The 27,494-nt window shown below is 38.9% G+C and overlaps 3 protein-coding genes across 9 annotated transcripts; 2 read left to right on the forward strand and 1 right to left on the reverse strand.

Moving 5' to 3' along the window:
* Positions 1-636: 636 nt before the first annotated feature.
* On the forward strand, positions 637-1,912 carry LOC115729591 (zingipain-2-like). The gene is made up of 2 exons (XM_030660200.2): positions 637-1,093; positions 1,179-1,912. The coding sequence occupies exons 1-2, from the start codon at positions 637-639 to the stop codon at positions 1,769-1,771; spliced, it is 1,050 nt and encodes a 349-aa protein (XP_030516060.1). The 3' UTR covers positions 1,772-1,912.
* A 366-nt stretch (positions 1,913-2,278) lies between these two features.
* Positions 2,279-13,957, forward strand: LOC115729348 (50S ribosomal subunit assembly factor BipA). Of its 2 annotated transcripts, none has more exons than XR_004013943.2 (19): positions 2,279-2,691; positions 3,137-3,211; positions 3,788-3,938; positions 4,733-4,801; positions 4,887-5,059; positions 5,246-5,383; positions 5,990-6,115; positions 7,551-7,649; positions 8,573-8,693; positions 8,865-8,928; positions 9,636-9,690; positions 9,759-9,883; positions 10,664-10,737; positions 11,395-11,444; positions 12,232-12,318; positions 12,752-12,773; positions 12,882-12,965; positions 13,382-13,432; positions 13,634-13,724. XR_004013943.2 is itself a non-coding variant. In XM_030659902.2 (19 exons), exons 1-19 carry the CDS (start codon positions 2,356-2,358, stop codon positions 13,715-13,717), a joined length of 2,013 nt encoding a protein of 670 aa, XP_030515762.1. In that variant the 5' UTR covers positions 2,279-2,355; the 3' UTR covers positions 13,718-13,957. The 2 variants fall into 2 exon arrangements, 1 of the variants encoding a protein (XP_030515762.1); XM_030659902.2 differs by having other exon boundaries at positions 12,752-12,802; positions 13,634-13,957.
* A 401-nt stretch (positions 13,958-14,358) lies between these two features.
* LOC115729332 (transcription factor VOZ1-like) lies at positions 14,359-18,330 on the reverse strand. Of its 6 annotated transcripts, XM_030659874.2 has the most exons (6): positions 18,180-18,322; positions 17,243-17,395; positions 16,928-17,155; positions 16,563-16,721; positions 15,242-15,752; positions 14,359-15,111 (listed from the first exon to the last, which is right to left on the reverse strand). In XM_030659874.2, the coding sequence occupies exons 3-6, from the start codon at positions 17,150-17,152 to the stop codon at positions 14,666-14,668; spliced, it is 1,341 nt and encodes a 446-aa protein (XP_030515734.1). In that variant the 5' UTR covers positions 17,153-17,155; positions 17,243-17,395; positions 18,180-18,322; the 3' UTR covers positions 14,359-14,665. The 6 variants fall into 6 exon arrangements, with proteins under 6 accessions (XP_030515734.1, XP_048127029.1, XP_048127026.1 ...); XM_048271072.1 differs by lacking the exon at positions 17,243-17,395 and having other exon boundaries at positions 17,093-17,157; positions 18,180-18,330; XM_048271069.1 differs by lacking the exon at positions 17,243-17,395 and having other exon boundaries at positions 16,928-17,157; positions 18,180-18,329.
* Between the last annotated feature and the right edge of the window lie 9,164 nt (positions 18,331-27,494).

The raw sequence follows: 27,494 nt of genomic DNA on the forward strand, positions 1-27,494 counted from the left end.
TATGCTTAACCAATATACAATAGAAGATTAATTTTCAATGGAAGTGACATAAAATACAACGAGGTGGAACAAATAAGAAATATGGATCAAGATTTATGTCCAGAGTTACGGAGGCAAAATGGTTGATCATAATATGACCGAACATTATCTCTAGACAATGATCATTTGTCGGAATATAATTCAGATAAGGGACTTAGCTCTAGCTCTTACTATACTGCTTATTCAAATCAAAGTTCTAATCAAACATTTATTATCCATTAACCACACAATCCCACACATTAATTCAACACTGCCCTAACTCTTGTCTAACTCAATTTGATTTATGAAACGGGTTCTTCCATCTGCTACCATGATCGGTTCCGCCAATTTTGCGAATGTAAGATGATTGACATGACGAAAAATCGTTGCGTCGCGCCGATAGAGTAGACCTAAATTATTTATGTGCGTGAGAGACGTGCAGATAACAAAAGTTGCCCATACAACACATTTAAAGCATGAGCTGATAAGGAATTTTCCTGTGCCAAAACTTTGTTGCGGCTCGAAAAGATCAATTCACAATTCATCCAATCTGTATAAATCAAGAGGCGATTCAAACATATTGGTTCCAATGCTGTATCATACTTGATTGAGCCGAAAATGAAGCCTCATTCGATTTCGAGGAGCCTCGGCCGGAACCTTTTCGTCGTGTGGATTCTATGTGCGCGTCCCAGCGCGTTCCCGGGCGATCACTTGTCTCTGAAATCCAACCAGCCGAGCATAATGGCAGATAGATTCGAGAGCTGGCTGGCGAGGTACAACCGGACGTACGAAAGTAGAGCCGAGCGAGAGCTGCGGTTCGAGATTTATCGAGCCAACATCTTGTACGTCGACTTCATCAACGGGCTACGGTTACCGTTCGAGCTCACCGACAACAGATTCGCCGACATGACGAACGTGGAGTTCAGAGCGGCCTACCTGGGTTTTCACAGGAGGATGAACCAGAGGACTGATATGGAGACTAATGTTACTGATGATGCCGACGTGGACGCGCCGACGAGTTTTGATTGGAGGAAGGAAGGCGCTGTAACTCCAGTCAAGGATCAAGGCCAATGTGGTATACCGGATTTAGCTCTCTTCTTTTTTCTGTTGTCCCCGTTTGATCTTTCTTTTAAGTCGCATATTCTGCTTGGCACGAGCAGGAAGTTGTTGGGCTTTTTCGGCGGTGGCGGCCGTCGAAGGCCTCAACAAGATCAAGACGGGGAAGCTAGTGTCTCTATCAGAGCAGGAGCTCATGGACTGCGATGTCGGTAAGGACAACCAAGGGTGCAGCGGCGGACTCATGAAGACCGCCTTTTCCTTCATCCGGCGCAACGGGGGCATAACTTCGGAGTCCAATTATCCTTACCGAGGACAGGTAGGGTCTTGTGACAAGACCATGCTTGTGAATCATGCCGCCACGATAAGCGGATATGGCAATGTGCCCGCCGACAACGAGGAAAGCCTGCAAGCCGCGGTGGCCCGCCAACCGATCTCTGCCTCCGTCGACGCGGGCGGCCTGGAATTTCAGCTATACTCAGGGGGTATTTTCACGGGCGGCTGTGGACACGACCTGAATCACGGGGTCACCGTGGTCGGGTACGGAGCGGAGGGCCGGAGGAAGTATTGGATCGTGAAGAACTCGTGGGGACGCGACTGGGGCGAGGACGGCTACGTGAGGATGTTGAAGGATTCTCGAGACCGGCGGGGCATATGTGGGATCGCGATGGACGCGAATTATCCCGTGAAGTGTTGAAAATAAAGGTGGGATTGGCGTCAGAGTTTTACCTTCTTTTGCAAAAAATTAGATTCACGCAGTATTATTATGTCAAACTGAATTTTTCATATTGAAGAGCAGAATTCGTGGTTGCCCTCTTATGAAGACATAATTAACCAGGAATACGATTGTACTTAGTCAGCTATTTGGAGGGGGTTAGCGCAAATTAAGCTCTCACCATGTTCGTCCATTTAAATTTGAATTTTTCGCGATAAAAATAAAGGGTTAATTTGTATGAAAACACTATTACTTAACGAGTTTATTTCATAGCAGGTAATTATATAAATATTTTACTTTCTACAAGACACTAAAGTATGGAACAGATCGAATTATAATAATCTAACCTTACAACGTTGATTCGGCATTAACCATCGTAAAACACATGTTATACGTCATATTAGGTGACTACTTACCCCGCGTACTGCCTCGAAGAATTTCCCATCAAAACGACGACGCACCACAAACCCCTGCATAAACCCTTGCTGTGATTGAGATCAGATCCATACGTAGATGTGGACTTTGTGGAAATCCAGCTATTTTCTTACAAACTCCGCCGTAAGAAAATGGCCGGTCCCTTGCTCCGATCACTCTACTCCGCCACTAAGAGGTCTATCTCCTCTTCCTCCTCCTCTCAACTCCTCAACCCCTACTTCTCCCCACGCGCCACCCCCTTCTCCCGCGCCTTCTCCACTGCCGCCGCCGCCTCCGCTGCTGCGGCACCGAGCCCTTCGGTCGACCCGAGCCGGCTCCGGAACGTGGCGGTGATCGCCCATGTCGACCACGGCAAGACCACGCTCATGGACCGGTTGCTCCGCCAGTGCGGCGCCGACATACCCCACGAGCGCGCTATGGACTCCATCAGCCTTGAGCGCGAGCGCGGCATCACCATCACGTCAAAGGTCAGATTGTGCTTGGTTCTGGTGAAATTTGGCGCGTTGAAGTGTTCTTCCCCGAGCTTCACCAATAGGCGTTGTGAAGTGTTGATTGAATGTTTATGCAGCGTAATTGCGTGGTAGAGTGTTGACGTGACCATAATTTAGTGTTTTGGATAAAGCAAAGGTTGAATGATATTCTGTAGGTGGAGAAAGTGGATGAGCTAGGTTTTGGTTTAATTGTGATCGTGCACAGTGATTAGTGGGGTGGAGTTGATGTATTGCTATGCAAGTTTTAACCACCTGTTTCTTTTTTCTTTTGCTTGCGCTTTTGTTTCATGAATTGTTGATAGATTAAACTTCTGACCTTTGCTAATCGGGTAATAAAGCTTTATATTTTCCTGCTGCGGCTGTGCTATTTATGTTTAGATTGCGTGTAAAATGAACATTTCCAACTTTCGGGTATCCACAGGTGACGTCCATCGCATGGAAAGACAATGAGCTAAATATGGTTGACACGCCCGGACATGCAGACTTTGGTGGCGAGGTATGATAATTGATACATCTGCTGGATAAAAGTTTTTCTTGCTAATATATATAGGTCTGTGATAGATACATACTTATATTCCTATTTTCTCTGGGTTGGGGGGGGCTTACTTGACTAAGATAGGCTTCATTTCATCATTAAAGCGAAAAATCCATTTGAATTTGTGAGTCCCTTGTTCGATTGTTGATTTAAAACATGATAACGATATTAGCGAATGGAAAGAAATCGAAGAGCAAAGGATGAAGATGGAAAGTACTGCAGTGAATGCAGGCTTAGGGATGAGGATTTCGCTAGCTGCATAACACCCTTTCCGTAGCATAAAAGGTGTCACCTATCACCCCTTACATTTATATGGGAATTCACGCTCTCGTTTATTTATTTCATGAAGGCTTTAAAATTTTCATTGATGAATAGTGCATGGACAGAATGGTAAGAGATTGATTCCATCTTATCTCAAAAATAAGTGAATACAATTTAATACATCAAATGGGTTGTTAACTTCTTTATTCATTGGCCTTGGTTTCTGGTGCACTGTGTTATCAATGTGCTTATTTGAACATTCTTGCTTGATTATAGGTTGAGCGAGTAGTTGGTATGGTTGAGGGAGCAGTTTTATTGGTGGATGCTGGTGAAGGTCCGCTTGCACAGACAAAGTTTGTTCTAGCAAAAGCCTTAAAGTATGGTCTACGGCCTATCCTCCTCTTAAATAAAGTAGACAGGCCTTCTGGTATGGTTCTTTGTCATTTTAAATTATTTCCCTTATGCATTAACTAAGTGAGAATCAGATTTAGTCGTTTAATGATAGAAACTGCTTTAGTGGCGAGGCATATCTTTATCTACTTACTGTTCAATTTGGTTTACTTCTCTTTCTGGCTAAAGAAAGTCCATAGTTTAGGAGGCCTTTGGTTGGAAAGCATCCTACTTCTTTTTCTCCTCTCTAACCATCAGCCAAGAAGGATTTAATCAATTAAGGGCATTTTTGCTTACACTCAATTGAAAGCGAACAGCCAAACTTTAAAATAATATTAAGTGTCAAACTATCATTCATTTATCTACGTATCAACATTCATATAAAGTGAAAGTTTCAAGTGTTTCAGATGAAGCCCAAGTGCGCGAGCTACAAGATTTTGATTAAGCAAAACGTAAAAAATAAAAGTGATTTCATACACACCCTAAATTCTTATCTTTACAAGTATGAATGCCTTCTCCAATTTTCAGTCAAATCAAAAGTCAAGCATAAACTCCTTCTCCAACTTACATTCAAATCTAAAGTCAAGCATCATATCCCCAGCAATGAGAAGGTTGATACCCACATCTTTCTGCTCTATTCTAGTGTAAAGGTGGTTGGCAGCTATGGTAGCTCTTTTGCATAGGGTGTGCCTATCACCAAAGGTTTTCCTTTTCTTTATAGATTGTGCACCTTCTGGACTGTCATTGCAAGCGCATAAATGTGGCTTTTCAGTTTCATGTATATTTCCTGTCTTTGGTCGGGGGTTGTGTTACCCTTGATAATTTCTGCAGTTTCTGAGGAGAGATGTAATGAAGTAGAGAGCCTGGTATTTGATCTTTTTGCAAGTCTTGGCGCGACAGGTGTGTAGACATATGTCGTGAAATTTATTTTCCAGTCCGTATATTTGTCTAAAGGGGAATTTTGTACCGTTCATCTTTTATCTAGAGGAACAGTTGGACTTTCCTGTCCTCTATGCTTCTGCGAAAGAAGGGTGGACTTCCGCTACCTTCACAAAAGATCCTCCGGCTGGTGCCAGGGATATGTCACAGTTGCTGGACACTATCGTGGGGCATGTTCCTCCACCAAATGTTAGTCTTGATGCGCCCTTTCAGATGATGGTTAGTAGAGAATGGTTTATGGCTTGGCACTTCTCATTAATTTAATAGTGTTTTTCCTTCCATTTCTCATCCTCAATGCTGGATGAGGAAGCAACATGTCGTTTAAGTCATTGTGGACACAATTTTGAAACTTCTTATCACTTTACGAATTGCTATTATTCTCATATGACTTATGCTCTTAATCAGGTTTCCATGATGGAACGGGACTTTTACCTTGGGAGAATATTGACTGGTCGTGTATCTTCTGGAATAGTTCGTGCAGGCGATAAAGTACATGGAATTCGTAGCACAGAGTCTGGGGTTCAGAAAATTGAAGAGGGAAAGGTTCGTTTATTATTCCCTGAAAGAACCTTTCACACTTACGGTTTACAGAATTGTGTGGGGGATAGGCATGTTTTCACCATTGATTCTCTTGTTGTACCATGGAAAGAGAACTAATGTTGAGGTTTATTGACTGCAATGAGAATCCAGCATCTCAAAATCTTTTGGCAAGCAGTACGAAGGAGAATTTCATTCTCTGCCTAGCCATAAAAAGGGATATTTTCTACTTTTCCTCTTTGCTTTAGGTGGTATCTACTTTCCTTTTGGAATTTAGTTTATGATCGCTTGTGCCTTTACCAGTGACCTCATATGGAAGATGAAACTCTGAAATCATTGTTTATTTTTGTCATCTCCCGAGAAAGTATCCCCGTTGTGATCGAAATTAGGTTGCACCCTTTATTCATGCTGTCTTGTTTTTATATCTTGATTTCACTCGCCACCAAGGAATGAGCCGGAAGCTCCCATCAGTAGCGCCTAAGTTTTCTCTTCTTTATTTTCACACTTCTTAATTAATATGGCTTAGAATACGTACCTTGCTCAATATCTGTATTTTGATTGTGGACTCACCTATATGCATCAATTTCGGAATTGAATGTTGTGAGAATGTAGGTTCTAAAGCTTATGAAGAAGAAGGGTACAAGTATGGCTCTCATTGATACTGCTGGAGCAGGTGATATTATATCGATGGCTGGGCTAGCGAGCCCATCCATAGGCCATACAGTTGCTAACATGGAGGTCTGTTAGCCTATAATTGTCAATTGTCATATATATGAGAATGTATTCTTTATCTCAGACAGCTTGATCTCTTAGATTCTACATTTGGTGGAGTTCATTGTTGATCGCGATGCTCTTTGGCAATATCTATTCACCTTGAGTGATTTTATTTCTGTAGTTAGTGTTAATGCTTCCATTGGTTGTGGCCAATCAAGATTTCTCTTAAGTTAGCAGACATGATACCGCCATTCTCTTAGTTGAGAAATTCTCAGTTGTAGCATTGTAAGTGATAATTCACCTATTATTATATGTAGATGCCTATTATTCTGGTTTCTCTTTCCAAAGCCTTTATCTAGTTTCCGTCTTTCATAGACTTCAGTTGAATCCATTGTGTAAATTGAGACTTATGAGTGCATCAGAAAGCTTGTCTAGGATAAGACTTGATGGGGTGAAACTGAGTAGGATAAAACATGGAAGTTAATATGTAAACAAAAAGTACAAGTCTTACTCTTGCTTCCCCTATTCTTGGGGGATTCACAATATCGTTAGATGACTGGGTTTGTGACCTATATCCAGCTACTATGCTGTCATTTCTCATTCTCAATCTTCTGAGTGTATTAAACGCGCTAATAACGTTCTTAGATGATTCCAACAGACGATGTGGAAATTTTGTTGTTTAAAAAATAGCAAGGAGACTGTGCATGATGAGTGTCTTTATAACTCAGGCAGAATATGTTGCGATTGAGAATGATGTCTGATTGTAATGAACATAATTCAAGAAGGCATGGAACTTTTATAAATAGATGAAAGAGGGAAAATGCCAGAAATCTGATGGTCTGCTTCCTCTTTATAAACATAAACTGAAAAATATCAGCAAACCCTTTTTTTCATCTGTGGATTGACCTTTGCATGCATGAATTACAAAGTAAGCTGATTGAAATAAAGAATGTATCATCCATCAAAACTTTAGTAAACAGAATACGTGATACCAAGAGTTAGAATAGTTGAAAGGAGAAGAGAATTTGAAACTAAATAAAGATGAGTAGGAATTGAAACCTATTTGTTAGATTGACAGAGCTGTCTGTGTTTTCTGAACACTTGTGCTAATTGGACACAAAATGAGGTAGTCAGGGATGCACTCTGACAATTCTGGAGTAATCATGTGGAATATCCGTTGATAGTTGTTGGTCATTTGAAGATACCGTATTCCTATTCTTTTGCCAGTTAATTGATGATATAGTTAACATTTGTGAACTCATTGTATGGCTACAGTCTACTGCAATGAACATCACGCTGTGTAATCTCAAAGTTTGTTGTCCCCGTTATATGAGCCAACCTGATGAATCACAGCATGCATTCTACGCAGCATCTCCAATCCCTCATAGGCTTGGGCATTAAGTTTTCTAATGTGACCTTGTAGAGTTGAGTATGAACTGATCTTCTTCTCCCTATCCAGGTAATGAATCCTTTGCCTACTATTGAGTTGGATCCTCCAACCATTTCTATGACTTTTAGTGTGAATGACTCTCCCTTGGCAGGACGTGATGGTACACATGTAAGTTTTGAAGCTTCTTTCCTTTGCTTTGACTAAATTTTGAGTGCTCGAGTATATGCTGCCATATCGTTGTGATTCTTACTTTGTAATATCTCATATTACAGTTCTAAAATGTTGTCATTAAAGGGTCAGCTCATATCCACCCAAAGAAAATGTATGATTTGTGATGTTGAAGTTAGAGGTATATGGAGCTTAACATGAGCTGTGCATAATGGATTCTAGTACCCGGAGGTTGTAACATTGTGTTTGGGAAGAAAAATAAAATTGAACTGATACGATACAATTTGCTTATATGATGTGTACTATTTAGTAATTGGCATCTGAATTCCTGTACTTATTGTCAAAAGAATGACTGGTTCCTTGAATTATCATTCTCCTCTTTGGTAGCCTTTATTGCTGAGATATCCATAAAGAAAAGAAGGTCCAGTAATGAACTATATTCATCGTCCTGGAACTATGGCCTGAGTTCCCATATCTAGAATGTTAGATAACTATTTGGGTATCAAAACATTTTGAATAATAGATATCCATGTATGGCTTGAATAGATCAACTCTAGTACCAGACATTGTTTTTTTTTTTTTGGTAAGGTAGTACCAGACATTGTTGTTATGCAGAGATTGCCACAATGTTAAGAACTATCCAGGGTGACTAGAGAAGTTGAACTGCTTTTTGAAAAGATGCTTTATATCTTGTTCTTTGTGGGAATTGTCATACATGTTTCTTTGTGAAGTGGAAGGTGGGCTGTAGATGATTCTTTTCCCCTTTGAGGACTTTGTTGTCTCGTTTTCTTGTATATAGTCATATTAAGGTGATAGCGTATTCAGGACTCTCTAAGTTATCGGCCAGATATTGAGGATCCAGATTTTACACCCATCTTTCTTGCATTTTTGAATGTTAACTAGACAATTCTGCTTTTCTTTAGTTGACTGGTGGAAGAATTGGGGACCGGCTTATGGCTGAGGCAGAGACAAATCTTGCAATAAACGTTCTTCCAGGGCTATCGGATTCGTTTGAAGTTCAAGGAAGAGGAGAACTTCAATTAGGTTTGTTCCCAATTGTTTTTCAATGATTTCTTTTTGTCCTTCTAGCTTTCAAATTTATTTTCAGATCGCTTTAAGAAATGTTTGGACATATGCAACTGTGGATTATGATTCTCTGGCAAAACAATTACGAAAGATCCAATTAATCTATTTTTTTTTTGCTGTTTAGAGCAGGTATCTTGATAGAGAATATGCGGCGAGAAGGATTTGAATTGTCTGTGTCACCACCAAAAGTCATGTGAGTTCCTGATATACTTTGGCTTCAAAATGCAGTTGTAGATCACTCTAAAAGCTTCTTTCTTTTCCACTTTAACAATGGGCCGTTTACCCTAGTGCACTAAGATTTATTGTCCTTCATGAACTACTATATGACGTCCTACCCCTTCTCAGTGACTGTAAATGTGATGGCATACTATATTGAAACATGGATTCTATAATGCAAAAGGAGTTTTCTGTCATATAACTACCAAGAAATTTCAACACTTTAATTTCATATGGAAGTGTCAATGGGTTTCATTAGCAAAAGCATTTTTCTAAGCCTTTTAAGAGCTGTAGCTATAGCTAAAGCTAAAAGCTGCGAGTTGGAAAGGGGCCATGTTTGGACGTTCTGTTACCAAACTAAATGTGAAATTGAAACCAACAAAAAACTTAATGAGAAATTAAACCTTATTTCCAGCCAAAAAATGGAATAAACCTTAATAGTAACATGTGAATATTGTTTGCTGGAGAATGTGATAAGAACATTCTTTTTGTTGTTTTATTTTCTTTGTAGTTTGACCACTTAATTGAGAGTCTTTTTTATTTCTTTTTTCTTCGTTCACTTTTCTACACATTCAGTCTGGAAATATTTATCTTGTAGCTATAGTATTCTACGTGAAATCTTATTTTTCCTCCAAAAAAGGAAAAAATACTTGATTTTCATGAGCAAATGTCTGGTTACAACAGGTATAAGACTGAGAATGGTCAGAAACTAGAGCCTCTTGAAGAAGTGACCATTGAGGTAAATATACATAACGTGTCTTTAGGTTGTTTTCATTGGAGTCCTCAGATTATTTGCGTCCTTTTTAGGTTAATGAAGAGCATGTTGGGTTAGTAATGGAAGCCTTGACTCATAGGCGAGCCGAGATCATTGATATGGGTCCTGTCCCAGGAGATATTGGTCGAACTAGATTGTCTCTGACTTGTCCATCAAGGTTAGTTCTTCTATTATCAGTTTTTTCTAAGAGTTCCCACAGAAATAGTTCTGTTTTATGTGCAATTAATGGCTCATGCAGGATTTCTAGTTAGGAAGATAAAATGTTCTTTCGTTTGATGAATATGTGGTACTTTTTTGCCCCTCCAATATATGTTTTTGACGAGAATATGGAAAAACATTTTACTATGGGATCTAAGAAGGTGCCATTGCTTGTGCTAATCTCATGACGAATATTGTAGTGTCGGTCAGTACATTTACGTTTACTATACATCAAAAGTCTGCAAATGTAAAACATCCACCTCTAACGTGTAGTGCAGAAGTTGAATTCTTTGAAGAAATGTTTTTATAAATGTAATATATAGGAGAACTTCTTTTGCCAGTTTTGTGTGATTGCGACTTTGACATGGAAATTAGCCTTGATTTCACAAGTTGAATTTTCTTGAGGTCCACTCCAGCATTTTTGGTGTTGGATATTTACATTGTTTAAATGGCCAAAGCGCTGAGCACAAGTTACTCTTGCTGAAGTCTTAGGTCTGCTTAAATGTGAATTTCACGTGAAGAGCCCTTAGATTTTTTGGGTTTTCTGAAGATTTGCATTAGTTTTGATTTATATTTACATAATTAGGGGTATATTTGACTGGACGATCTTCTGCAAATGAATTGCTCGTTGCAATGTTATATTTCTTTGATCTTTGCTTTGATGTACCATTCTTCAAGCATTGTTAAAGTATAAATTGAGAGTGGCATATTTGATACGCACTCTTATATTGTTATTCAGGGGCCTGGTCGGGTACAGGAGTGTCTTCAGCAGTGATACGAGAGGAAATGGATTCATGCATCGTGCTTTCCTGAGTATGTTTAGAGTGCTAGAAGCTACATATTACCATGGGATTGTTGTTTTGCCTTTCCTTTCCTCGATTCCCATGCTAATTAGATGTACCACGGTCGCTCTTATGAGTTACTGGTGGCGATTATCCCAGCAACTATGTGGAGGTGAATTAGGCTCCACAGACAGTTATTTACTGAATTAAACTTCTGATAGATTTTTGACACCTAAGTTGATTCGTGCTTCCACATTTAGCCAGTGGATAAAATGCATTAGTCTCTAATAAAAGAGCTGTATATATTCATCAGAAAGATAAAGAAGGTATGGCACAATGGACTTCCTTTAGTCATTGATCTGTTTTCACTACTTCATTTCCCAATTTCACGGTGGCTTCTAGACAGGCTTCATTGGTTGCGGAAATGGACTGTACTTCAAGGAAGAATTGAAGTTATTCCATCTGCTAATTACCTGCTTCCAATTTTTCTCATGTTTCTGACTAAACATTGTTTTACAGTGGGGCATTAAAGTCAAATGCGATTTTGTGCATAATGGGTGCAATTTTTAATATAATTGCATCAGTTTCTGACTTGCATCTGCATTTTCGGATTTGATTAGATAGGATTTTATCTTCTGCTGGTTGTTGCTCTCTCTTGCTTATATCTGTTTTTATCTGAACACCGCAGCCTATGCAAAGCATCGAGGCCCTCTTGGGAATGTGAGGAAAGGAGTGTTGGTAAGTCTTTGTGCCGAGATTTTGATTCCACGAGGCAATCTTGTTTTCTATTGACATTTTATTTATAGGAAATCTTTTGGTTTAAATTGCTATCGACCGAGATTAAGAGTTATCATTCACCCTTGATCCCTTAATGTTTCCCTACGGTCTACTCTACTTGTAATTTCATTTCTGATGTAATTTGTATCTCATGCGATTGTATCAATGCTTTTAACAAGACTAGACACTTCCCAATAAGCACTTCACTGATAATGTCTGTTAGTGAGAGCCTTCTTTCCGTTATGCAAATCAAGAGTGATAATCCACCCAAAGAACATCATGACCACGAGCAGAGGCCACTTTTTAAGAGGAGGCCCTTACTTTGTGCATGGCTTTCTAGGGAAGTCTGGGGTTCCCCTTTGCTGACATGTCTTTTACAACACCAAATAAATGGATCTGACTGAAGATAATGCTGGCTTTCTAGGGAAAGTCTTGGGTTCCCCATTGCTGACATGTTTTTGGCAACACCAAATGAATGGATCTGACTGAAGATAATGCTTTCTTCTTTCGGATCCCTATGTAAATGTGCTACCGCATTCACACTTTTATCACAGGATATTTGTTCAGGGTAAATTAATTAAGGATGTCTTTTATTGGTAGATCTGCTAAAAGTATTATTCTTTGTTTTCTGGAGCATATTCAGCATTATATGATGATATTCTCGTTGCATTGGCCATAATAGAGATTTGCATTGTCTCTGGTATTGTCAGTGTCCTTGACTAAAAGAATGCATTCTTCTGTTGGACAGGTATCCATGGGCTTCGGTACAATCACAGCACATGCATTAATGAGTTTAGAGGCTCGTGGAACTCTCTTTGTGAGCCCGGGAATGGAGGTTGTCACTCAGGGCCCATTATACATGTTTTTGCATTTTCTCTTGTGGAATTAATCAGTCTTGTTTGACTTCCATTTTTAGGAGCATATAATGTGTCTGCACTTTGTCTCTCATCATTCCACTCTAGTTCTGATCCTATAAATGACATATCCATTTACTTTTCTTGTTGGCTTTATTTGTTAAGTAACATCAGTCCTTGATGATTACAAACCTTGCATTGCTAACTCGAGAAGATCTGGACTAGTATACTTCATAAATAGTTGACTTGTCAAATGCAAGACTAGAAAAATAGACAGATAAGAAATGATGTGAATAGGTAATTGAATAACAAATGAGTTATACAGATTGCTTCATCTCTTGCATACCGTTACTTTCCTCTACTAAGATTTATCCTATGTAAATTTTTCTGATTTTCTTGTTGATTGGTATGCAGGCGTATGATGGGATGATCATTGGTGAACACTCACGGGATTCTGACCTTGATGTAAGATTTTTGCTTTTGGAGTAAGTACAACATGCTGCTTTCTAGTTTGGCTTATCTTGTAATGCTTTCCTTCTTACAGGTAAATCCAGTAAGGACTAAGGAACTAAGCAATATGCGGTCTGCTGGCAAGGATGAAAACGTCAAGTTGTCTCCTCCTCGCCTGGTATTTGTTAAATAAAATGAATTGACTATCGTCTAATGCAATGAATGAGGTTGCAGTGTGATTTAGCAGTAGAACATGTTTTATTTTTATTTTTTTTTCTGCTGGTGAAAGGCCTGAAGGCCTTGTCAGCTTTTCTTTGCCTGTAATTTCCTTCAGTCCTGCTAGTTGTGCACTGAAATTGCTAGTATTGTGTGGTCGACCGTGTTAGATTTAGCTATCCTGAAGGCATTGGCAGCTTGCCTTTAGCAGTAATTTCCTGCACTGCTGCTAGTTGCATGCTGAAATTGCCAGATCCATTTGGTCAACCGTGTTAAATTTGCCTATCGTGGATTATCCTTGGATAGTAGAACCAAAATAGTTTCGATCTGGCAATTTCTCTATTGTGATTAATAATAATTGAGTTTCCCTTTCAACAGATGACTCTCGAAGAAGCCATAGGTTATGTTGCTTCAGACGAGCTTATTGAAGTAAGTTCGTTTAACGTTCCAATATTATCTTTGGTCCTCTATATGCCAAATATCAGTTCTCCTTCCCTCTTGTGCCATCTTCCTCTTGATATAGTAGTGGTATATACAAATTCTAGTTGTTGTGTGTATGGCGGTTGTGTTGTTTGTCACCATCATTTCACTTGGTGCATCGCTTGAGACTACTTTGTATTTTCTGTGCAGGTTACACCAAAGGTTATAAGATTAAGGAAGAAATACTTGGATGTTAACAAGCGAAAGAGCATGAGTAAGAGACCAAAAGAATGAAGCGTCACTGCTGTATACAATATTGCAACTTTTGAAATATTGGTTTGACAATGTACGATTATTATTTGTCCACCCCAATAAGGGTCATGTATTACAAATCTCTTATCTTTCCCACAGAAATACCCATACCAGTATTCTTTTTCTCCGAAAGAGTATTTTTGTAATTGAATTATGTAACCTGTGCAAGTAGTGTCTGTAAACACATGAATTTCTTACTGGCATTTGGAGGAGTTGTGTGAAGCACCTTCCGAACAGTTTCTTTTACAGAAAGTGGGTCTTTTTGCTGCAGATTTCTTGATCGTCATGTGCTTAATGTTTGCGGTTGCATCAAAAAAGCTTTTGGAAGCAGCTGCGAGGGGATGGTTTAAAATTCGATGAACTTGTTTAATTGGACCATAGTTTTGCTATTTCAATCATTGAGGAGAGATCATATTCATGGATGGGACTTGAATGAAATGGGAGGGAAGTATGATCATATTCATGGATGGCACTTTGAGGTAATGTTTTTTTTTTTATATATATATGTAAAAGAAATGAGAATGGGCTATCGGTATTGGCAACCTCCCCTTGATTTCTTTGAACATGACTCAAGTCGAACATTTTGACCACGGATGTGGCACTCTTATGAGCTGATATTGAAGGACCCCATAAAGAACTCAGCAATCACTAGGGCGTATAAACGTCCATAGAGGCACACATCCTTCGAATAAGAAGTGCAAAAAGGAATTCTCAGATTTATTTTCTCATAAATCTTACAGGTCCTGTATGCATCAGAGATGGTGCTGTCAGTCACATTCTACTTTTCTAAAGCCAATACTACTCGATGACCTGTGTCAGAATTGTATCCTTTAGCAACAGAAAGAACTGGACTTCAATACCCATTCAAGATTATCTACATGTATAGTGAATGATGGCAGCAACAATGTTTTGAGTATCATCATACTATCTTCAGCATTCAGAATCAGCCTTCAGATCGGCTTTCGTCCTGCCCTTCACTGGAAGTTTAGTATCTGGGGAAACATCAGCAGTGAGCCTTCCCATCTGCTTCTGGAGATCAACCACTGAGTCATTCGCGCTCTTTCCCTTAGGACTCTTCTTTACGCTGACGAGCTTGAGCTCTAACTTGTATAATGCACAACAGTCGGACGAGATGATCTCATACTCAAACAAGTGCCATTCAAAAGACCCTGGAGGTTGGGGGTCCATGTAATAGGACCTCTTGCGTCCCCCAAGTTCTTTCATCAACAGCTTCCTTGATTCGTGCCAACCACGTCCGCTATAATCTGACAATGACCTCTGCTTTCTGTTTCCGCTTTCAAATGCCCTCCTTGGCTTATCGAAGAAGAGCCATTCCCGAATGTTTTCTCCCCCCAGAAGGGAGAGGTCAAATAGCTCTGCAAGGTTGGAAGTGGCTCAGATTGGTAGTGAATATAATCAGCTCACAAGTTATTCGTGTGACTAAACAACCCAGAACAGAGAGATAGAGAGAGAGAGAGAGAGAGAGAGAGAGAGAATATGACTCACTAGAGGCATTCCATGGCGATTTTTCAATGGCAGCACCATGACATTCAGGAATTCCCACATTTTTTCCCTGCATCTTTGCAACAAGAGAGGAAAGTAGCCTATCATCCTTCAACCCAATTCCTCCAGGGCGCAGTACAGGTTTCATACCAGGGCTGCCTTCACTGAGAGCCAGATCGGCATGCATTGTACTGCAGTAATCCAGACACCACTCAGAACCTTGAGCAGGCCTCTGACAATCCCAAAGAGCACATTTCGGGCCCAAAAAAGCAGATGGTGGAGGATTGACGAGAGGCAAAATGTTAGCACCAACATCACGTCCTATTTGTTTGGCATCGTTTGCCTCCCCAAAATGCCCATGGTCATTATCTTGATGGAAATCAAAATTGAGAAAATCGAACTGAGCAGACAGATCTGAGTCATTAACGTCTGTATGATGCATGCCTAAATTGATTCCACATTGATAGAATTCTTGAGAACCAGGTACTTGCTGCTCAAAGTTCACAAAATCAGCCTGAAAAAAGACCCAACATAAAAGCACAGTTGTAATGACAGAACCAGAGATAAACTAGTACAGTCTAAGTTATCTGCATACTGCACAGTGGTTGCTTCAAAATCACATAAACCACAATAAAAGAATCATCACTAGAAGAAAAAGTACGAAAGCCTCCGAGATTTAAAAATGCATAAATCTCATCCCTGCAGAACTCAACTTAGCAAGCATAACTCAGATATTTCAAGCTTCTAATGACTAGGACTTTTCAAGACTTAATTTGTGCATTTGCATATGCTTGCATGTGCCCATGTGGACAAACTGTGCAACTCCAAATTTAGACCAGTTCTCAGGAATAGGTGTTGAGAAATCCATACATTGCTAATCATACCGAGCAGCTATTAGACTTTCAATGAAACTGGTGACCTGGACGAATATAGTCGAAACAACAAAGTTTGTCCGCATTTAACAATGTGGATAGCAGATCAATACTATACTTGGAAGAAGTACCAATCCTCTTTTTGCAACCTAAAGAACATGTAGTCCAAAGCAGCATTCTCTAATTATCTACACCTGCAAATTCAGATTAATTCGCATTTGGTTTATCTTTTGGATTCCAAGGCAACAATTTTTAGTAATTTCTTTCCCATATTCATTGCCATAAGAAAAGGCCACCTTGTATGAAGTGACAAGGAAAGGGTGCATCACCGAGCTATCTATCTGACATAACAAATTTGGATTCGATCAATCAGAGAGAGAGAGAGAGAGAGAGAAAGAGAGAGAGAGAGAGAGAGAGAGAGAGAGAGAGAGAGAGAGAGAGAGAGAGAGAACCTCCTGAGCTGCTGTAAAATTTGCTGTTTGAAAGCTTTGAGTGTCAGGTTCAGGCTCCAAACCTGCCAATTCAACCAATGTGCTGGTTGCATCACCTTGCTCGTCATAAAGCTGCAGCATACGCTGTATGTCCTCTGAGAATGATCCTAAGCTGTCAACCTAAACAAGAAAATTCAGAGGAAAAGAAGTTTACAAGCAGCCATTTTAATGTAGGCGTATTACAGCCACAGGGATATTATACCTCAACATAATTTATTTTAACAACAGTGTCAATGATTTCAACATTGCCCCAAAACAAAACATGAGCATCAAATCAACTGATTCAGTAAGTGTCAAAGCATAGAAATGACACAATAAATACAAACAGGTATAGGAGATGCCGGGGAAGATGCATTAATCTCAGCCTTCAAATCACTGAACGACTGAAGCACTTGCTCCACCATGACACTAGTATCACCAGTCCGACCCCTTTTCCAAGCCAATTGAAATTCTTTCATAATTTCTTGAATGTCATCAATCAGCTTCCGTGCCTTTTCTGACAACTGCTGCTGAGTTGCTGCCTCACATTTAATCTTAGTCTCACTATCCATCTCCTGAAATCACAAAAGTTAACCATAACAAGATATGAGCATTGAGAAACACGAAAGATGTCTGACATAAAAAGTAAAAAGATTGACAGCCTTCTGTTTGCCTTTATCTTTTTGTTTTTTTTTTTGTCGGTCCGATCCTATGTTCTACTCTACACTATCACTCTCTCACTTTGCCAATTTCCAGGACTTGAACACTGGACCTCTTGCCCCGGCCCAGTGGTTGTTCGCCTGTATCTGAAGAGCCTATAAAATGGATGGAATGCAATGTGATAGAACTTATCAAAATTCCATGTCTTGTCTTCTCTACATCATAATGGAACTTCTTCTTGAGAAATAAAGTACAGAAACACCAGAACAACAGAAAACTTAAACACCCGAAAGTTCCAACACGTGCACATATACAATCAGACCTGGGTAAAGCTTATGTGAAACAACTTCATTGATGCGCTTCCCAGTGAAAAGTCATACTGCCAATAAGCAAGGCCGGCTCAACTTGTTGACTTTGGCTAGAAGCCCAGAACACTATCTCATTAAGTTTCTATTTTTTTTTTTTGGAATCTTGTCAAGTTCGACTGCGTTAATCATAACACAAAACGAAAATCCCCAAAAAAACAACAGTCAGTCTCAACCATCGAACTCAAAGTGGAAGTTAATCTGATGATAGGGTTAAACGGGAAAATCCAAAATCAGTATGTGCATTCTCTTTCACTTCGGGCAAGAGGGGGAAAAAACAAAACTTTGCGCAAGCAAAACCATGCACAGAAATCCTAGTCCCAATCGACAACTTCCCCGACAAGAAATCAGAGGTATCAAGCACCAAAAAATTGAAACTTTACAGTATCTTTGATGTTCAATTGCGGATATCAAACCGGAGAGATTCCAGGACAAAAAGGGTACACACGAACCACCGAAACTACGACTTGAATCGCCCATCAGTATCGATCCGAAGCTCTAATTTCCAAGAAATAGTCGAACGCCCCAATTCAGGGAACAGAAAGTGATCAGCCGAATAAAGAAGAGGGATCACCTCGCGTGAGAAGAAGATGACACGCAGCGCGAGAATTGCGTCCCTCGGTTTTGTTACTCTTCGGGGACACAGGCACAGTCGTCTCTGCCAAACGAAGGCGGAGTTCTTGACAGCCTGGGTCGGCTCTTCATGCGTGCTGTGAGACTGCTAATCTTGTAGGCGCTCTTTTGCTTATTATTTAAATAAAAATAAAAACAATAAAAAAAAATATTAAATAACAACAGCATAAATAACTAATAAATAAACTAGAAATATTCGACTTCGACCAAAAAAAAAAAAAGAAATATTCGTCCAAAAAAAAAAAACTAAAAATACTTTTTCGACCAACAAAAAACCTAGAAATGCTTTTGACAAAAAAAACTAGAAATACTTTAATTCTCTTAAAAAAGCATTACAATATATGTTTACGCCATGCGAACTAATTCTATTTTGGGTTTTTTCCTTATTTATGAAAGTTAAACTACATGCAATTTTAACGTAAGTTTGACATGCAGGAATTATTTAACTAATGACATGTAACATGACATAATTCTATTGGCGTGCAAAATTATAAACTAATATATCATGGCATGCAATCTAATTTATATAAATCTAAACATGCAATCACCGAGTGACATGGAAATTATGACTTGAAAGTATGATGACATGGCAACATGGATGACGAGACAAGAATGACGTGGCAACCGATGCCTTGGCAAATGATGACATGGCAACAAGGATGACGGGCAAAGAATGACGTGGCAACCGATGACATGGTAACGACGGGGAATTTATTCAACTGATCCTATATGATATATGCATGCTATTTTTGTGGTTTTCTTTTAAATTTTAAAATTGAAACTATTTGAAATATGTAACTACATAATCCAAACTTAGGAAATAATTTATATTAAACCCTTTCTAAATTAGATAATTTCCTTATTAACCTTATTAACTAACATGGTTTCTAAACATGCAATTCTAAAGTAGAAAACTAATCTATCCTAGATGCAATCCAATGCAACTTTTTGTATATTTTTTTTTCAAATAGGAAAGTGTACTAAATCAAAATATGCAAATATGAAAACCCATATAATTGTTCGACCAAAAAAAAAAAATACATATAATACATATATCCACCACGTCCCAATATAGGAAATAAAAAATAATCAAGAATCCGAGTTAACGTCTAGCAACTCGAATACTGAATTCTAGATTATTGAGATTTTCAATACAGGAAATCTCATAATCATATATGCCTAAGTACCCAAAACAAATCAAAGTTAGAATCAAAATAATTACAAATTAGGCAATATACTTTGGTTTGGGAAAATACATAATGTCGTGGCGGACAGATGGGAAAAATCGGTAGGGCGCGTGACTGGCGGCAGGAACTCAACAATGGTGTGAACAAGCCGCGGATGAATTGCCCTGGCAAGGCAAGAACGTAAGGATGGGCACAAGTTGATCGCTTCGCGATGAGAGAGGGGTAGGGACAGCTCCGGCTGCTGGCGCTAGACAGAAACAACACAAATTACCAGTGTCGCTTGGACTCGCCGAGATGATCTAGTGCGGGGACGAAGCTTTGCTAATGATAGCGGAAGCTGCCAACGAGGCTGGTGCAGGTCAGTGATGGAGGGGCGGGGCAATACCCGAGCAATGCAAGATGTGCATCAGGGGTACTTAGCTATTTGGCAGATTTATAAAACTTAAAACCATGCAAAGCTATTTTTTTTTTTTTGGTCGGAAGAGTGTGTTTCCTTTATTCATAAACTAGGGTTCAAAGAAAACGAGCCCAACACAGGGACATCACAACATAATAGATCCCATAAGATTTGGGGGTGTTTACATAACCATACAGCAGGAAGATAATTCAAACGAAGGGCCTTGGAAATCCAGTCGGCGACTTGATTTGCGGATCTCCCGCAATAGGCTATAATAAGATCAGTGTAGCTTTGAAGATGGGCTTGGGCCTCCAGTACAACCGCTTCAATCTCCCGCGATATAAGATCACGTTTCAGAACTGCATCCACCACAATCTTGCGGTCAGATTCCAAGTACATCTCTTCCCCGCTTCTAGATCTGAAGAACTTCAAGGCTGCCACCAGAGCTGTTGCTTCCGCTTGAAGACGCGATAAAGCTTGAATTTTTTTCGCAAATCCCCCAAGAAGCGCACCAGATTTGTCTCGAAGAACACCTGCAATAGTCGCCCCTCTGCTTCCAACATCAAAAGAACCATCAATATTGATCTTTAAGGCTCGGTCTGTCGGTGGGATCCAAGCAGGTTGTGGGTGAATTAGATTCTTCTCTACTCTGTCACTTACTCTGTTCCATCTTTTGTAACTGTGGAGTAAGGACTCTGCTGTTTCACTTAGGTTTTCCAACTTAATTCCAACTTAATTGGGCCCATCCCGCTCATTAGCCAACCTAAACCCGTCACCCATGGAGTTCATATCCGATTCGGACAACATGCTCGATGCAATTTAGTCTTAAAGACTTTAACCATCCATGTACAGTGAAGAACGCAAACAATGCAATTGAGATGTTTTGGTTTAGAGGTCGGGCTTATTCCTAATTTTTTAATGCAATAAATTATTAAGTGGGTCATCAAAATTTAAGTGTCAACGATGCTAAAAATTAGTCATAAAATTAATTGAATTGATGTGGCAGATTTGATTGGATGCTTGAGTATGAAATGCGTGCATGAGGTTTACAACTACAAATTATCATCGTAAATCTACATCATAAACCAGTCTCGCCTCTAATATTATGAACAATCCTTACTATTTTCTTTGGCGAGTACTATCAAAAGGTGCTTTTGCTATTGTTAAGTACTCACATTTCGAGACTTATGTGTAACGGAAGTTCGAAATTACACAATTGTATCTTCGTACTAAAGTCAATTAATGATGAAATGTAAAAGTTGGAGGGTCATTATCCATCAACATGTCAAAGAAGAGTTGGGTTTCGATCATCTCTTTGTCATCATCGCTCATGTTGTCCCCAACCATGTTGATTATGATCACCTTTCTTTTCTCGCTCTTCCCCATGATAAAAGTTGAAGATGTGGTTCCTCTTCAATAATGTAAAATTGATTATTAGATTTCACCACGTTAGTTATTGTTCTGGATTATTGTTGTTTATCTTCTAAGAAAGCCTCGATTCGTGGTAAGCGCATGAAGAAGATCGAAGACAAGAAAAACTATTGCATGAATAGGAACACAATCAATAAGAACTATTGCATGAATAGGAATGAGGCAAAAAGAACTATTTACAATTAATGAGGGAGAGCTACTGAAGAAGAATGAAGAAAAAGAAGGCCATGACTATCTTTCAAATGCATTTATGGCGTTTGTTTTATTTGAATTTTTTGTTTGTGTAGTTTATTGCTTTGTGGACTTTCTTTTGTTTGCTCATTTAATTTCGTCCGACATTGTGTGACCAATCTCTATAAAAATTGTGAAGTTCAGGTTTGTAGACACCCCTAAACAAAAGCATTTGCATGTCAATTATATCTCTTTCCATTCTTTATTTGCCCGTTTGTTCCAAACTTACAAAATCATCACTATTGTTTTTGGTTCCAACAGTTTCATATGCGAGCTTGAGCTTGTAGTTGCTCGCTTCCCACCTCTCCATTCACCAAATCCATGGCCCAGGCCTATTATCTCTCACGTCTATTGTGCAATTCTCGTTCGTGAACCCCAAGAATGAACTTCTCTCGCCTCTGCGATTCACTCTAATCGTTTATGATGAACTCTATAGTGCAATTTCAAGCACGTGGAACTGATGAAGTTGCCTAAGCTGCCCCCAATGTCTCTAGTCTTTGTTCCAAATCATTCACCTACCCATGGGTCATAAATTCAAAAGGAGAAACCCTGATACTAACTTAATCCATTGCAGATGCCATTGCTCTTGCCGCCTGCCATTTCAACGACCAATCTATTATTAGTCATCTACCACCTACCCCCTCTCACCTTACGTAAGGATGGAGGAGATAACGGTGATGGTCGTGCTGGCGTTGTTGCCGATGGTGGTCCAAGCCTATAGTAGGGGTTGCTCGATATGGAGATGTTAGGGTTTGTTGAGTGACAGGCTTAGAAAGGAAATAGCATTTGAGAGACTTAGGCAACACGATCCGTAAAAAGGTAATTGAAGTCTTTTTGCTCATAGGATTTTGCCCTTAGATATAAAGTTAATGTTGGGTTTTACGATAAAAAATCAAATAGAAAAGGATGCGAAATGACGATGAGGTTAAAGGTAGGATACCTTTTTTTTTTGTTTGGTCCCATTCTATTCTATTTTATAAGCCACCATGTGTGCTGTGTGTGTGTGCACGTTGCGAATCCTGCTCCCTCCTCACGCATATGTCTTTTTACAATAACAAAATTAGGATTGTTTTTAAGTTACAAATATTTACCACATGAATTTTCAATGATGCTTATATCTCTTGCGCTTTACTAGATATTTCGGAACTTCTCTCGAGATGTGATTATTATGGAAGTTATTCTTTGAGGAATATGCTTATGTGATAGTATTTTATCTACTAAGATTGATAGCATGTTGTGAGTTACAAAAAATAATAACAAATAATTAAAAATTATTGTGGGGTCTACTCTTTGAAGAATTTGTGATCCACAATGTACTGTTATTCTACAAGAACCAAAAAAATTTAATGCTAGCAAAGTCCTTATCTTTTCACCCAACTTAATTGCCAGACAAGATCCTTTATACCTTATTGAGAAAAAGGATCTTACGAACAAATTCTCCCGTAGACACTTGTTAGGCAAATATAAACGAAACTTTGCAGCTTTCAAATGAAGTGTTATATTCGGGTTATAATAATCGATATATTTGAAAGAGAAATTTTTTTCAAAATATATTAAACATATTGCACTTTTGTCAATTTAATCTTAAACATTTTAATTTTGTCAATTAAGTCATAAACCTTGTTATGTTTTGCTAATTAAGCTTATTCAATCAATTTTTGGTCGGAAATCGCTATTGTGGACATCGGCCTTCTTACGTGACACGGCTGGCTTTGACGTAAAGAACTTTGATAGAAAATGAAGACAATGTATTGTATTGATCTAATTTCTATACTGTAACATTGGTCTATTTATAATGCTAACAAGAAAGACAAATGCAAGGAGAAAAATATACACGATTGCATTTTATCATTTTTACCAAATCAATCATGTATTGACTGAATCAATTAGTCCGTAATCAGAATCGATGTCATGGATTATCTATCAAATAATATCTCCCACACTCCCCCTCAAGCTGGTGGCCTATATATGTCAAGGACGCCTAGCTTGCTTAGTAGGTATATATGTTGCCTTTGATAGAGTGGTTTGGTAAAGATGTTTGCATGTTGTTCTTCGGTTCCAATTCCTATTGTTACAATAATCCCTTCTCGAATTTTGTCTCGAGTGAAATAACAAGCAACTTCAATATGCTTCGTTCTTTCAAGAAAGACTGGGTTTGTCCTAGTTTGAGTATTGCGACATTGTCACAAAATAATTCGCTTGGTCCATCGATTTCTACCCAAAGATCCGAGAGTAGAACTCATATCTAGACTATTTCGATGATATTTTTTGCCGTGACACGGTACTTTGATTCGGCTAACCACAATGAAGCAGTTGACTGTTTCTTAGTCTTCCATGAGATCAATGATTTTTTCAATTTGATGCAAAAACCAGTGATGGATCTTTTGGTCATCGGGCAAGTATCATAATCAGTATCGCAAGAGGCTGTCATCTTCCTATTGCAATCACGAGACAAAAATATATTGAGTCTTGGGCATCCCTTTAAATATTTAACAACCTTTAGTGCTACATTCATATGGGACTGTCTCCGTTTATGAATGAATTGACTGAGTATCTACACTACATAGCATATTTCAGTTCTTATCTTGGTGAGGTATATTACTTTTCCAACAAGTCGTTGATATCCCGATGGATCTATAAGCAATGGATCTCCAATAGATGAACCCGCATCATATTCATGCGTCGTCAACTTTGCATTTTGTCCGATCGCTATAATAGCTGGTTTACATCATGAAAATCTTGCTTCTAAAACAATCTCCAAGATAAATTTTCGTTGACTAAGGCAAATTTCCTTGTTTGGGAGGTTTCAAATCCTTAATGTGAAAAGTAAAATGCAGAAATTTTTAGAATCTTTCAACATCAAAGTCATTGTTCCCATGATAGGTATATCATCAACATATATTAGTAAATAAATTGATGAAGTACCTTCATTCCTTGTGAAGAGGGAGTAATTATGTTTGGAGTGCTGAAAACCTATAGTTGTTAGGGTAGCAGTGAACTTGGCATACCATTGCCTAGAAGCTTGTTTAAGCCCATGTAGGGATTTACGGTGATGACATACTTGAGACTCCCCCTATCTTCGTAAACCCCGGGGAAGCTCCATACAATTTTCTTCATCCAAATCCCCATGCAAAAAGGCATTGTAAACATCTATTTGATGCAGTGGCCAATTGCGAAAGGCAATAATGGATAAAAAAGAGCAAACGGTTACATCTTTGGTGGGAAAAAAGTCTCATGATAATCAAAACCTTCTCGTTGTGTGAATTCTTTAGCAACCAAACGAGCCTTATATCCTTAAACGGAGCCATCTACCTTGAATTTAATCTTGTATATCCATTTGTAGTCAATCATCTTTCGTTTTGGGGGTAATGGAACAACATCCCACATGTGATTCTCCATGAGGGCATTGAGTTCAGCCTCTATTGCATTTTGCCATCGAGGATCACATGCTGCTTCATTATAGGAAGATGGTCCATGTTCCGTGGAAATGCAACTAATGCAACAAATATGTTCTGGTGATAGTCGACTAAATGAGACAAATGAGGATACACGATATTGTGTACTTGAAGAACATAGTGTAGGACATGTGTAGTCTTTTGTCCACGTGGGAGGGCAAACATGGCGTTTAGAACATCAAGATTACTCAGATGTTTCTATTCGGGAACTCGTGTAGAGGCCTCACGGGTAAACTATTGTGGAGATGCGACTAGTGAAGTAGGTGAACGAATGTCCTCGTGTGGCAACACCGGTTATTCAACTTCTTGATGCAAAGAATCCCTCATTACTGGCATAGATAATTCTAGCGCAACAAGGATATATTGAGAAGCCGTAGATAAGTCTTCTTCTTATAGAAATTGACAAAGATATGATGATAAGCTAGATTATTGAGATGAAGATGCCATCTCTCGAAATGGAAATAAATCTTTGTGGAAAACCACATCTCTACTTATAAAGAAATTCCTTGTAGAAATTTCCATAACACAATATCGTTATTGTGGAGGATGATATCCCATGAAAATACATTAAGTGGCACAAGGGGTCATTTTACACCGAGGGCCAACATCCGTCACATAACATAAACACCCAAATACTCTAAGATGATCAATCCATGGTTGTTTTTTGGAAAGCATCTCAAAACGATTTGGCCCACAAAGATATATTTTCAATTTTGGCACAATGAGGATATATTGAGAAGCCATATATCTATATATATATATATATATATATCTATTTGTGTGTGTGTGTGTGTGTGTCTTCTTCCTCTAGAAATTGACGACGATCCGATGATGAGCTAGATTATTGAGATGAAGATGCCATCTCTCGAAATGGAAATATATCTTTGTGGAAAACCACATCTCTGCTTATAAAGAAATTCCATATAGAAATTTCCATAACACAATATCCTTTTTGTAGAGAAGGATATCCCATGAAAATACATTGAGTGGCACGAGGAGTTATTTTATACCGAGGGCCAACAATCGTCACCTAACATAAATAGCCAAAAACTCTAAGATGATCAATTCCTGGCTATTTTCCATAAAGCATCTCCAAAAGGAGTTCACCCGTCAAGAATTTGTGTTAGCATGTGATTAATCAAATAGGCTGTCATGACCACATAATCTCCCCAATAAGTTTCGGGAATTGAAGCTTGGTATTTGAGTGCTCGAACCACTTCTAAGAGATGTCTATGTTTGCGATCAACAATACCATTTTGTTGGGGAGTATAAGCCCAAGAGTTTTCATGGACTATCCCGTGAGAGGATAAAAAAGATGTGCATTCATAGTGAAGAATTCGCACCCATTGTTTGTACGAATTCCCTGGACAATCTTATCGAATTGATTTTTAATCAAACAAAGAAAATTTGATAGATAAGAAAATGTTTGACTCTTGGATTACATAAGGAAAACCTAAGTGGCGTGAGTATAATCATCGACAGTCGTGAGGAAGAAAGGGATCCATAACGATGTGGAATATGGTAAGGACCCTAGATATCCATATGGATTAAAGAAAAAGCACTTTTAGATTGAGATGTACTAATTGAAAAAAATGCCCGAGATTATTTTGCTAAGAGGCATATTGGCCATTTTGGATGAGGAAAACACGCACTAAGACCCAAACATTGATGAAAATGAGAGTTTCATTACTGGAGGTTGCATTACAATAAATGCTTTATTCAACAAATCAGAATCTCCAGTCCAAAAATATAAACCTTGTGCAACATTACCCAAGCCTATCGGTTTGCTAGCCAAACGATCCGAAAAAATACAATTTTCGGAATTGCATACAGCATGATAAGAATTATCGTCGCAAACTTTTGAAACGGATAGGACGTTGAATTCAAAGTTTGGGATATATAGAACATTTTTAAGGACAATATTCGGATTGAGATGAACAGTGCCAATCTTGATAACATAGATGATGCTCCCATTTGGAAGACGTATCGACACTAAAGAATTTCAAACATAAGAAAATAATTGCTCGTCGCAGATTATGAGGTCACTAGCACTCGAATCAATTATCCATGCATCAACTGAAACTAAATTTATCATGAAAAGAAAAGTACTTGAAAAACTCGCATGCTTGTCAGTGGTCTTTAATTGACTCAGAACTTTCATGATATTCTACTATTGGTCTTGAGTAATCATCTAATATGCCACATCGATTCTTTGTGCTAAAACCTAGCAAGCAGAAAATTCTCTTTCCTTTTTTTCCTTTATCATTCGGCTTTTCATGCAGTTTCTAGCATGTATCAACAATGTGGTGCGGGTATTTGCAGCATTCACAAAAATTACCTTTGCGTTTGGAATTTTGCCCACTATATGTCCCTGATGGCATGGCACTCTGTGGACTGTTGGATGACTTGTAAGCTAGCGCCGACGTGGCCTGATGAGAGCCGTTCGATTCAATTGTGTTGATGGTTGAATAATAACCAGCTGATCTAAACTTTTGATCTAAGCCATCCGTGCGAAACCCTCTAGGGTTTCTTTCATTTTCCACCCTTGCAGTGGC

This window comes from Rhodamnia argentea, chromosome 10 (genome assembly GCF_020921035.1).
Source record: "Rhodamnia argentea isolate NSW1041297 chromosome 10, ASM2092103v1, whole genome shotgun sequence".
Lineage (NCBI taxonomy): Eukaryota > Viridiplantae > Streptophyta > Magnoliopsida > Myrtales > Myrtaceae > Rhodamnia > Rhodamnia argentea.

Excerpts from the sequence above, each read along its gene's own strand:
- LOC115729348 (XM_030659902.2), top strand. The coding sequence starts at position 2,356 with ATGGCCGGTCCCTTGCTCCGATCACTCTACTCCGCCACTAAGAGGTCT. Across the intron at positions 4,802-4,886 it reads TGCAAGTCTTGGCGCGACAG|AGGAACAGTTGGACTTTCCT; the intron begins GTGTGTAGACAT and ends TCTTTTATCTAG. Across the intron at positions 12,803-12,881 it reads CACGGGATTCTGACCTTGAT|GTAAATCCAGTAAGGACTAA; the intron begins GTAAGATTTTTG and ends TCCTTCTTACAG.
- LOC115729591 (XM_030660200.2), top strand. The coding sequence starts at position 637 with ATGAAGCCTCATTCGATTTCGAGGAGCCTCGGCCGGAACCTTTTCGTC. Across the intron at positions 1,094-1,178 it reads CAAGGATCAAGGCCAATGTG|GAAGTTGTTGGGCTTTTTCG; the intron begins GTATACCGGATT and ends TGGCACGAGCAG.
- LOC115729332 (XM_030659864.2), bottom strand. The coding sequence starts at position 17,592 with ATGAAGTTGTTTCACATAAGCTTTACCCAG. Across the intron at positions 16,722-16,927 it reads CCCCGGCATCTCCTATACCT|GTTGACAGCTTAGGATCATT; the intron begins GTTTGTATTTAT and ends TTTCTTGTTTAG. Across the intron at positions 15,112-15,241 it reads ATCGCCATGGAATGCCTCTA|AGCTATTTGACCTCTCCCTT; the intron begins GTGAGTCATATT and ends CCAACCTTGCAG.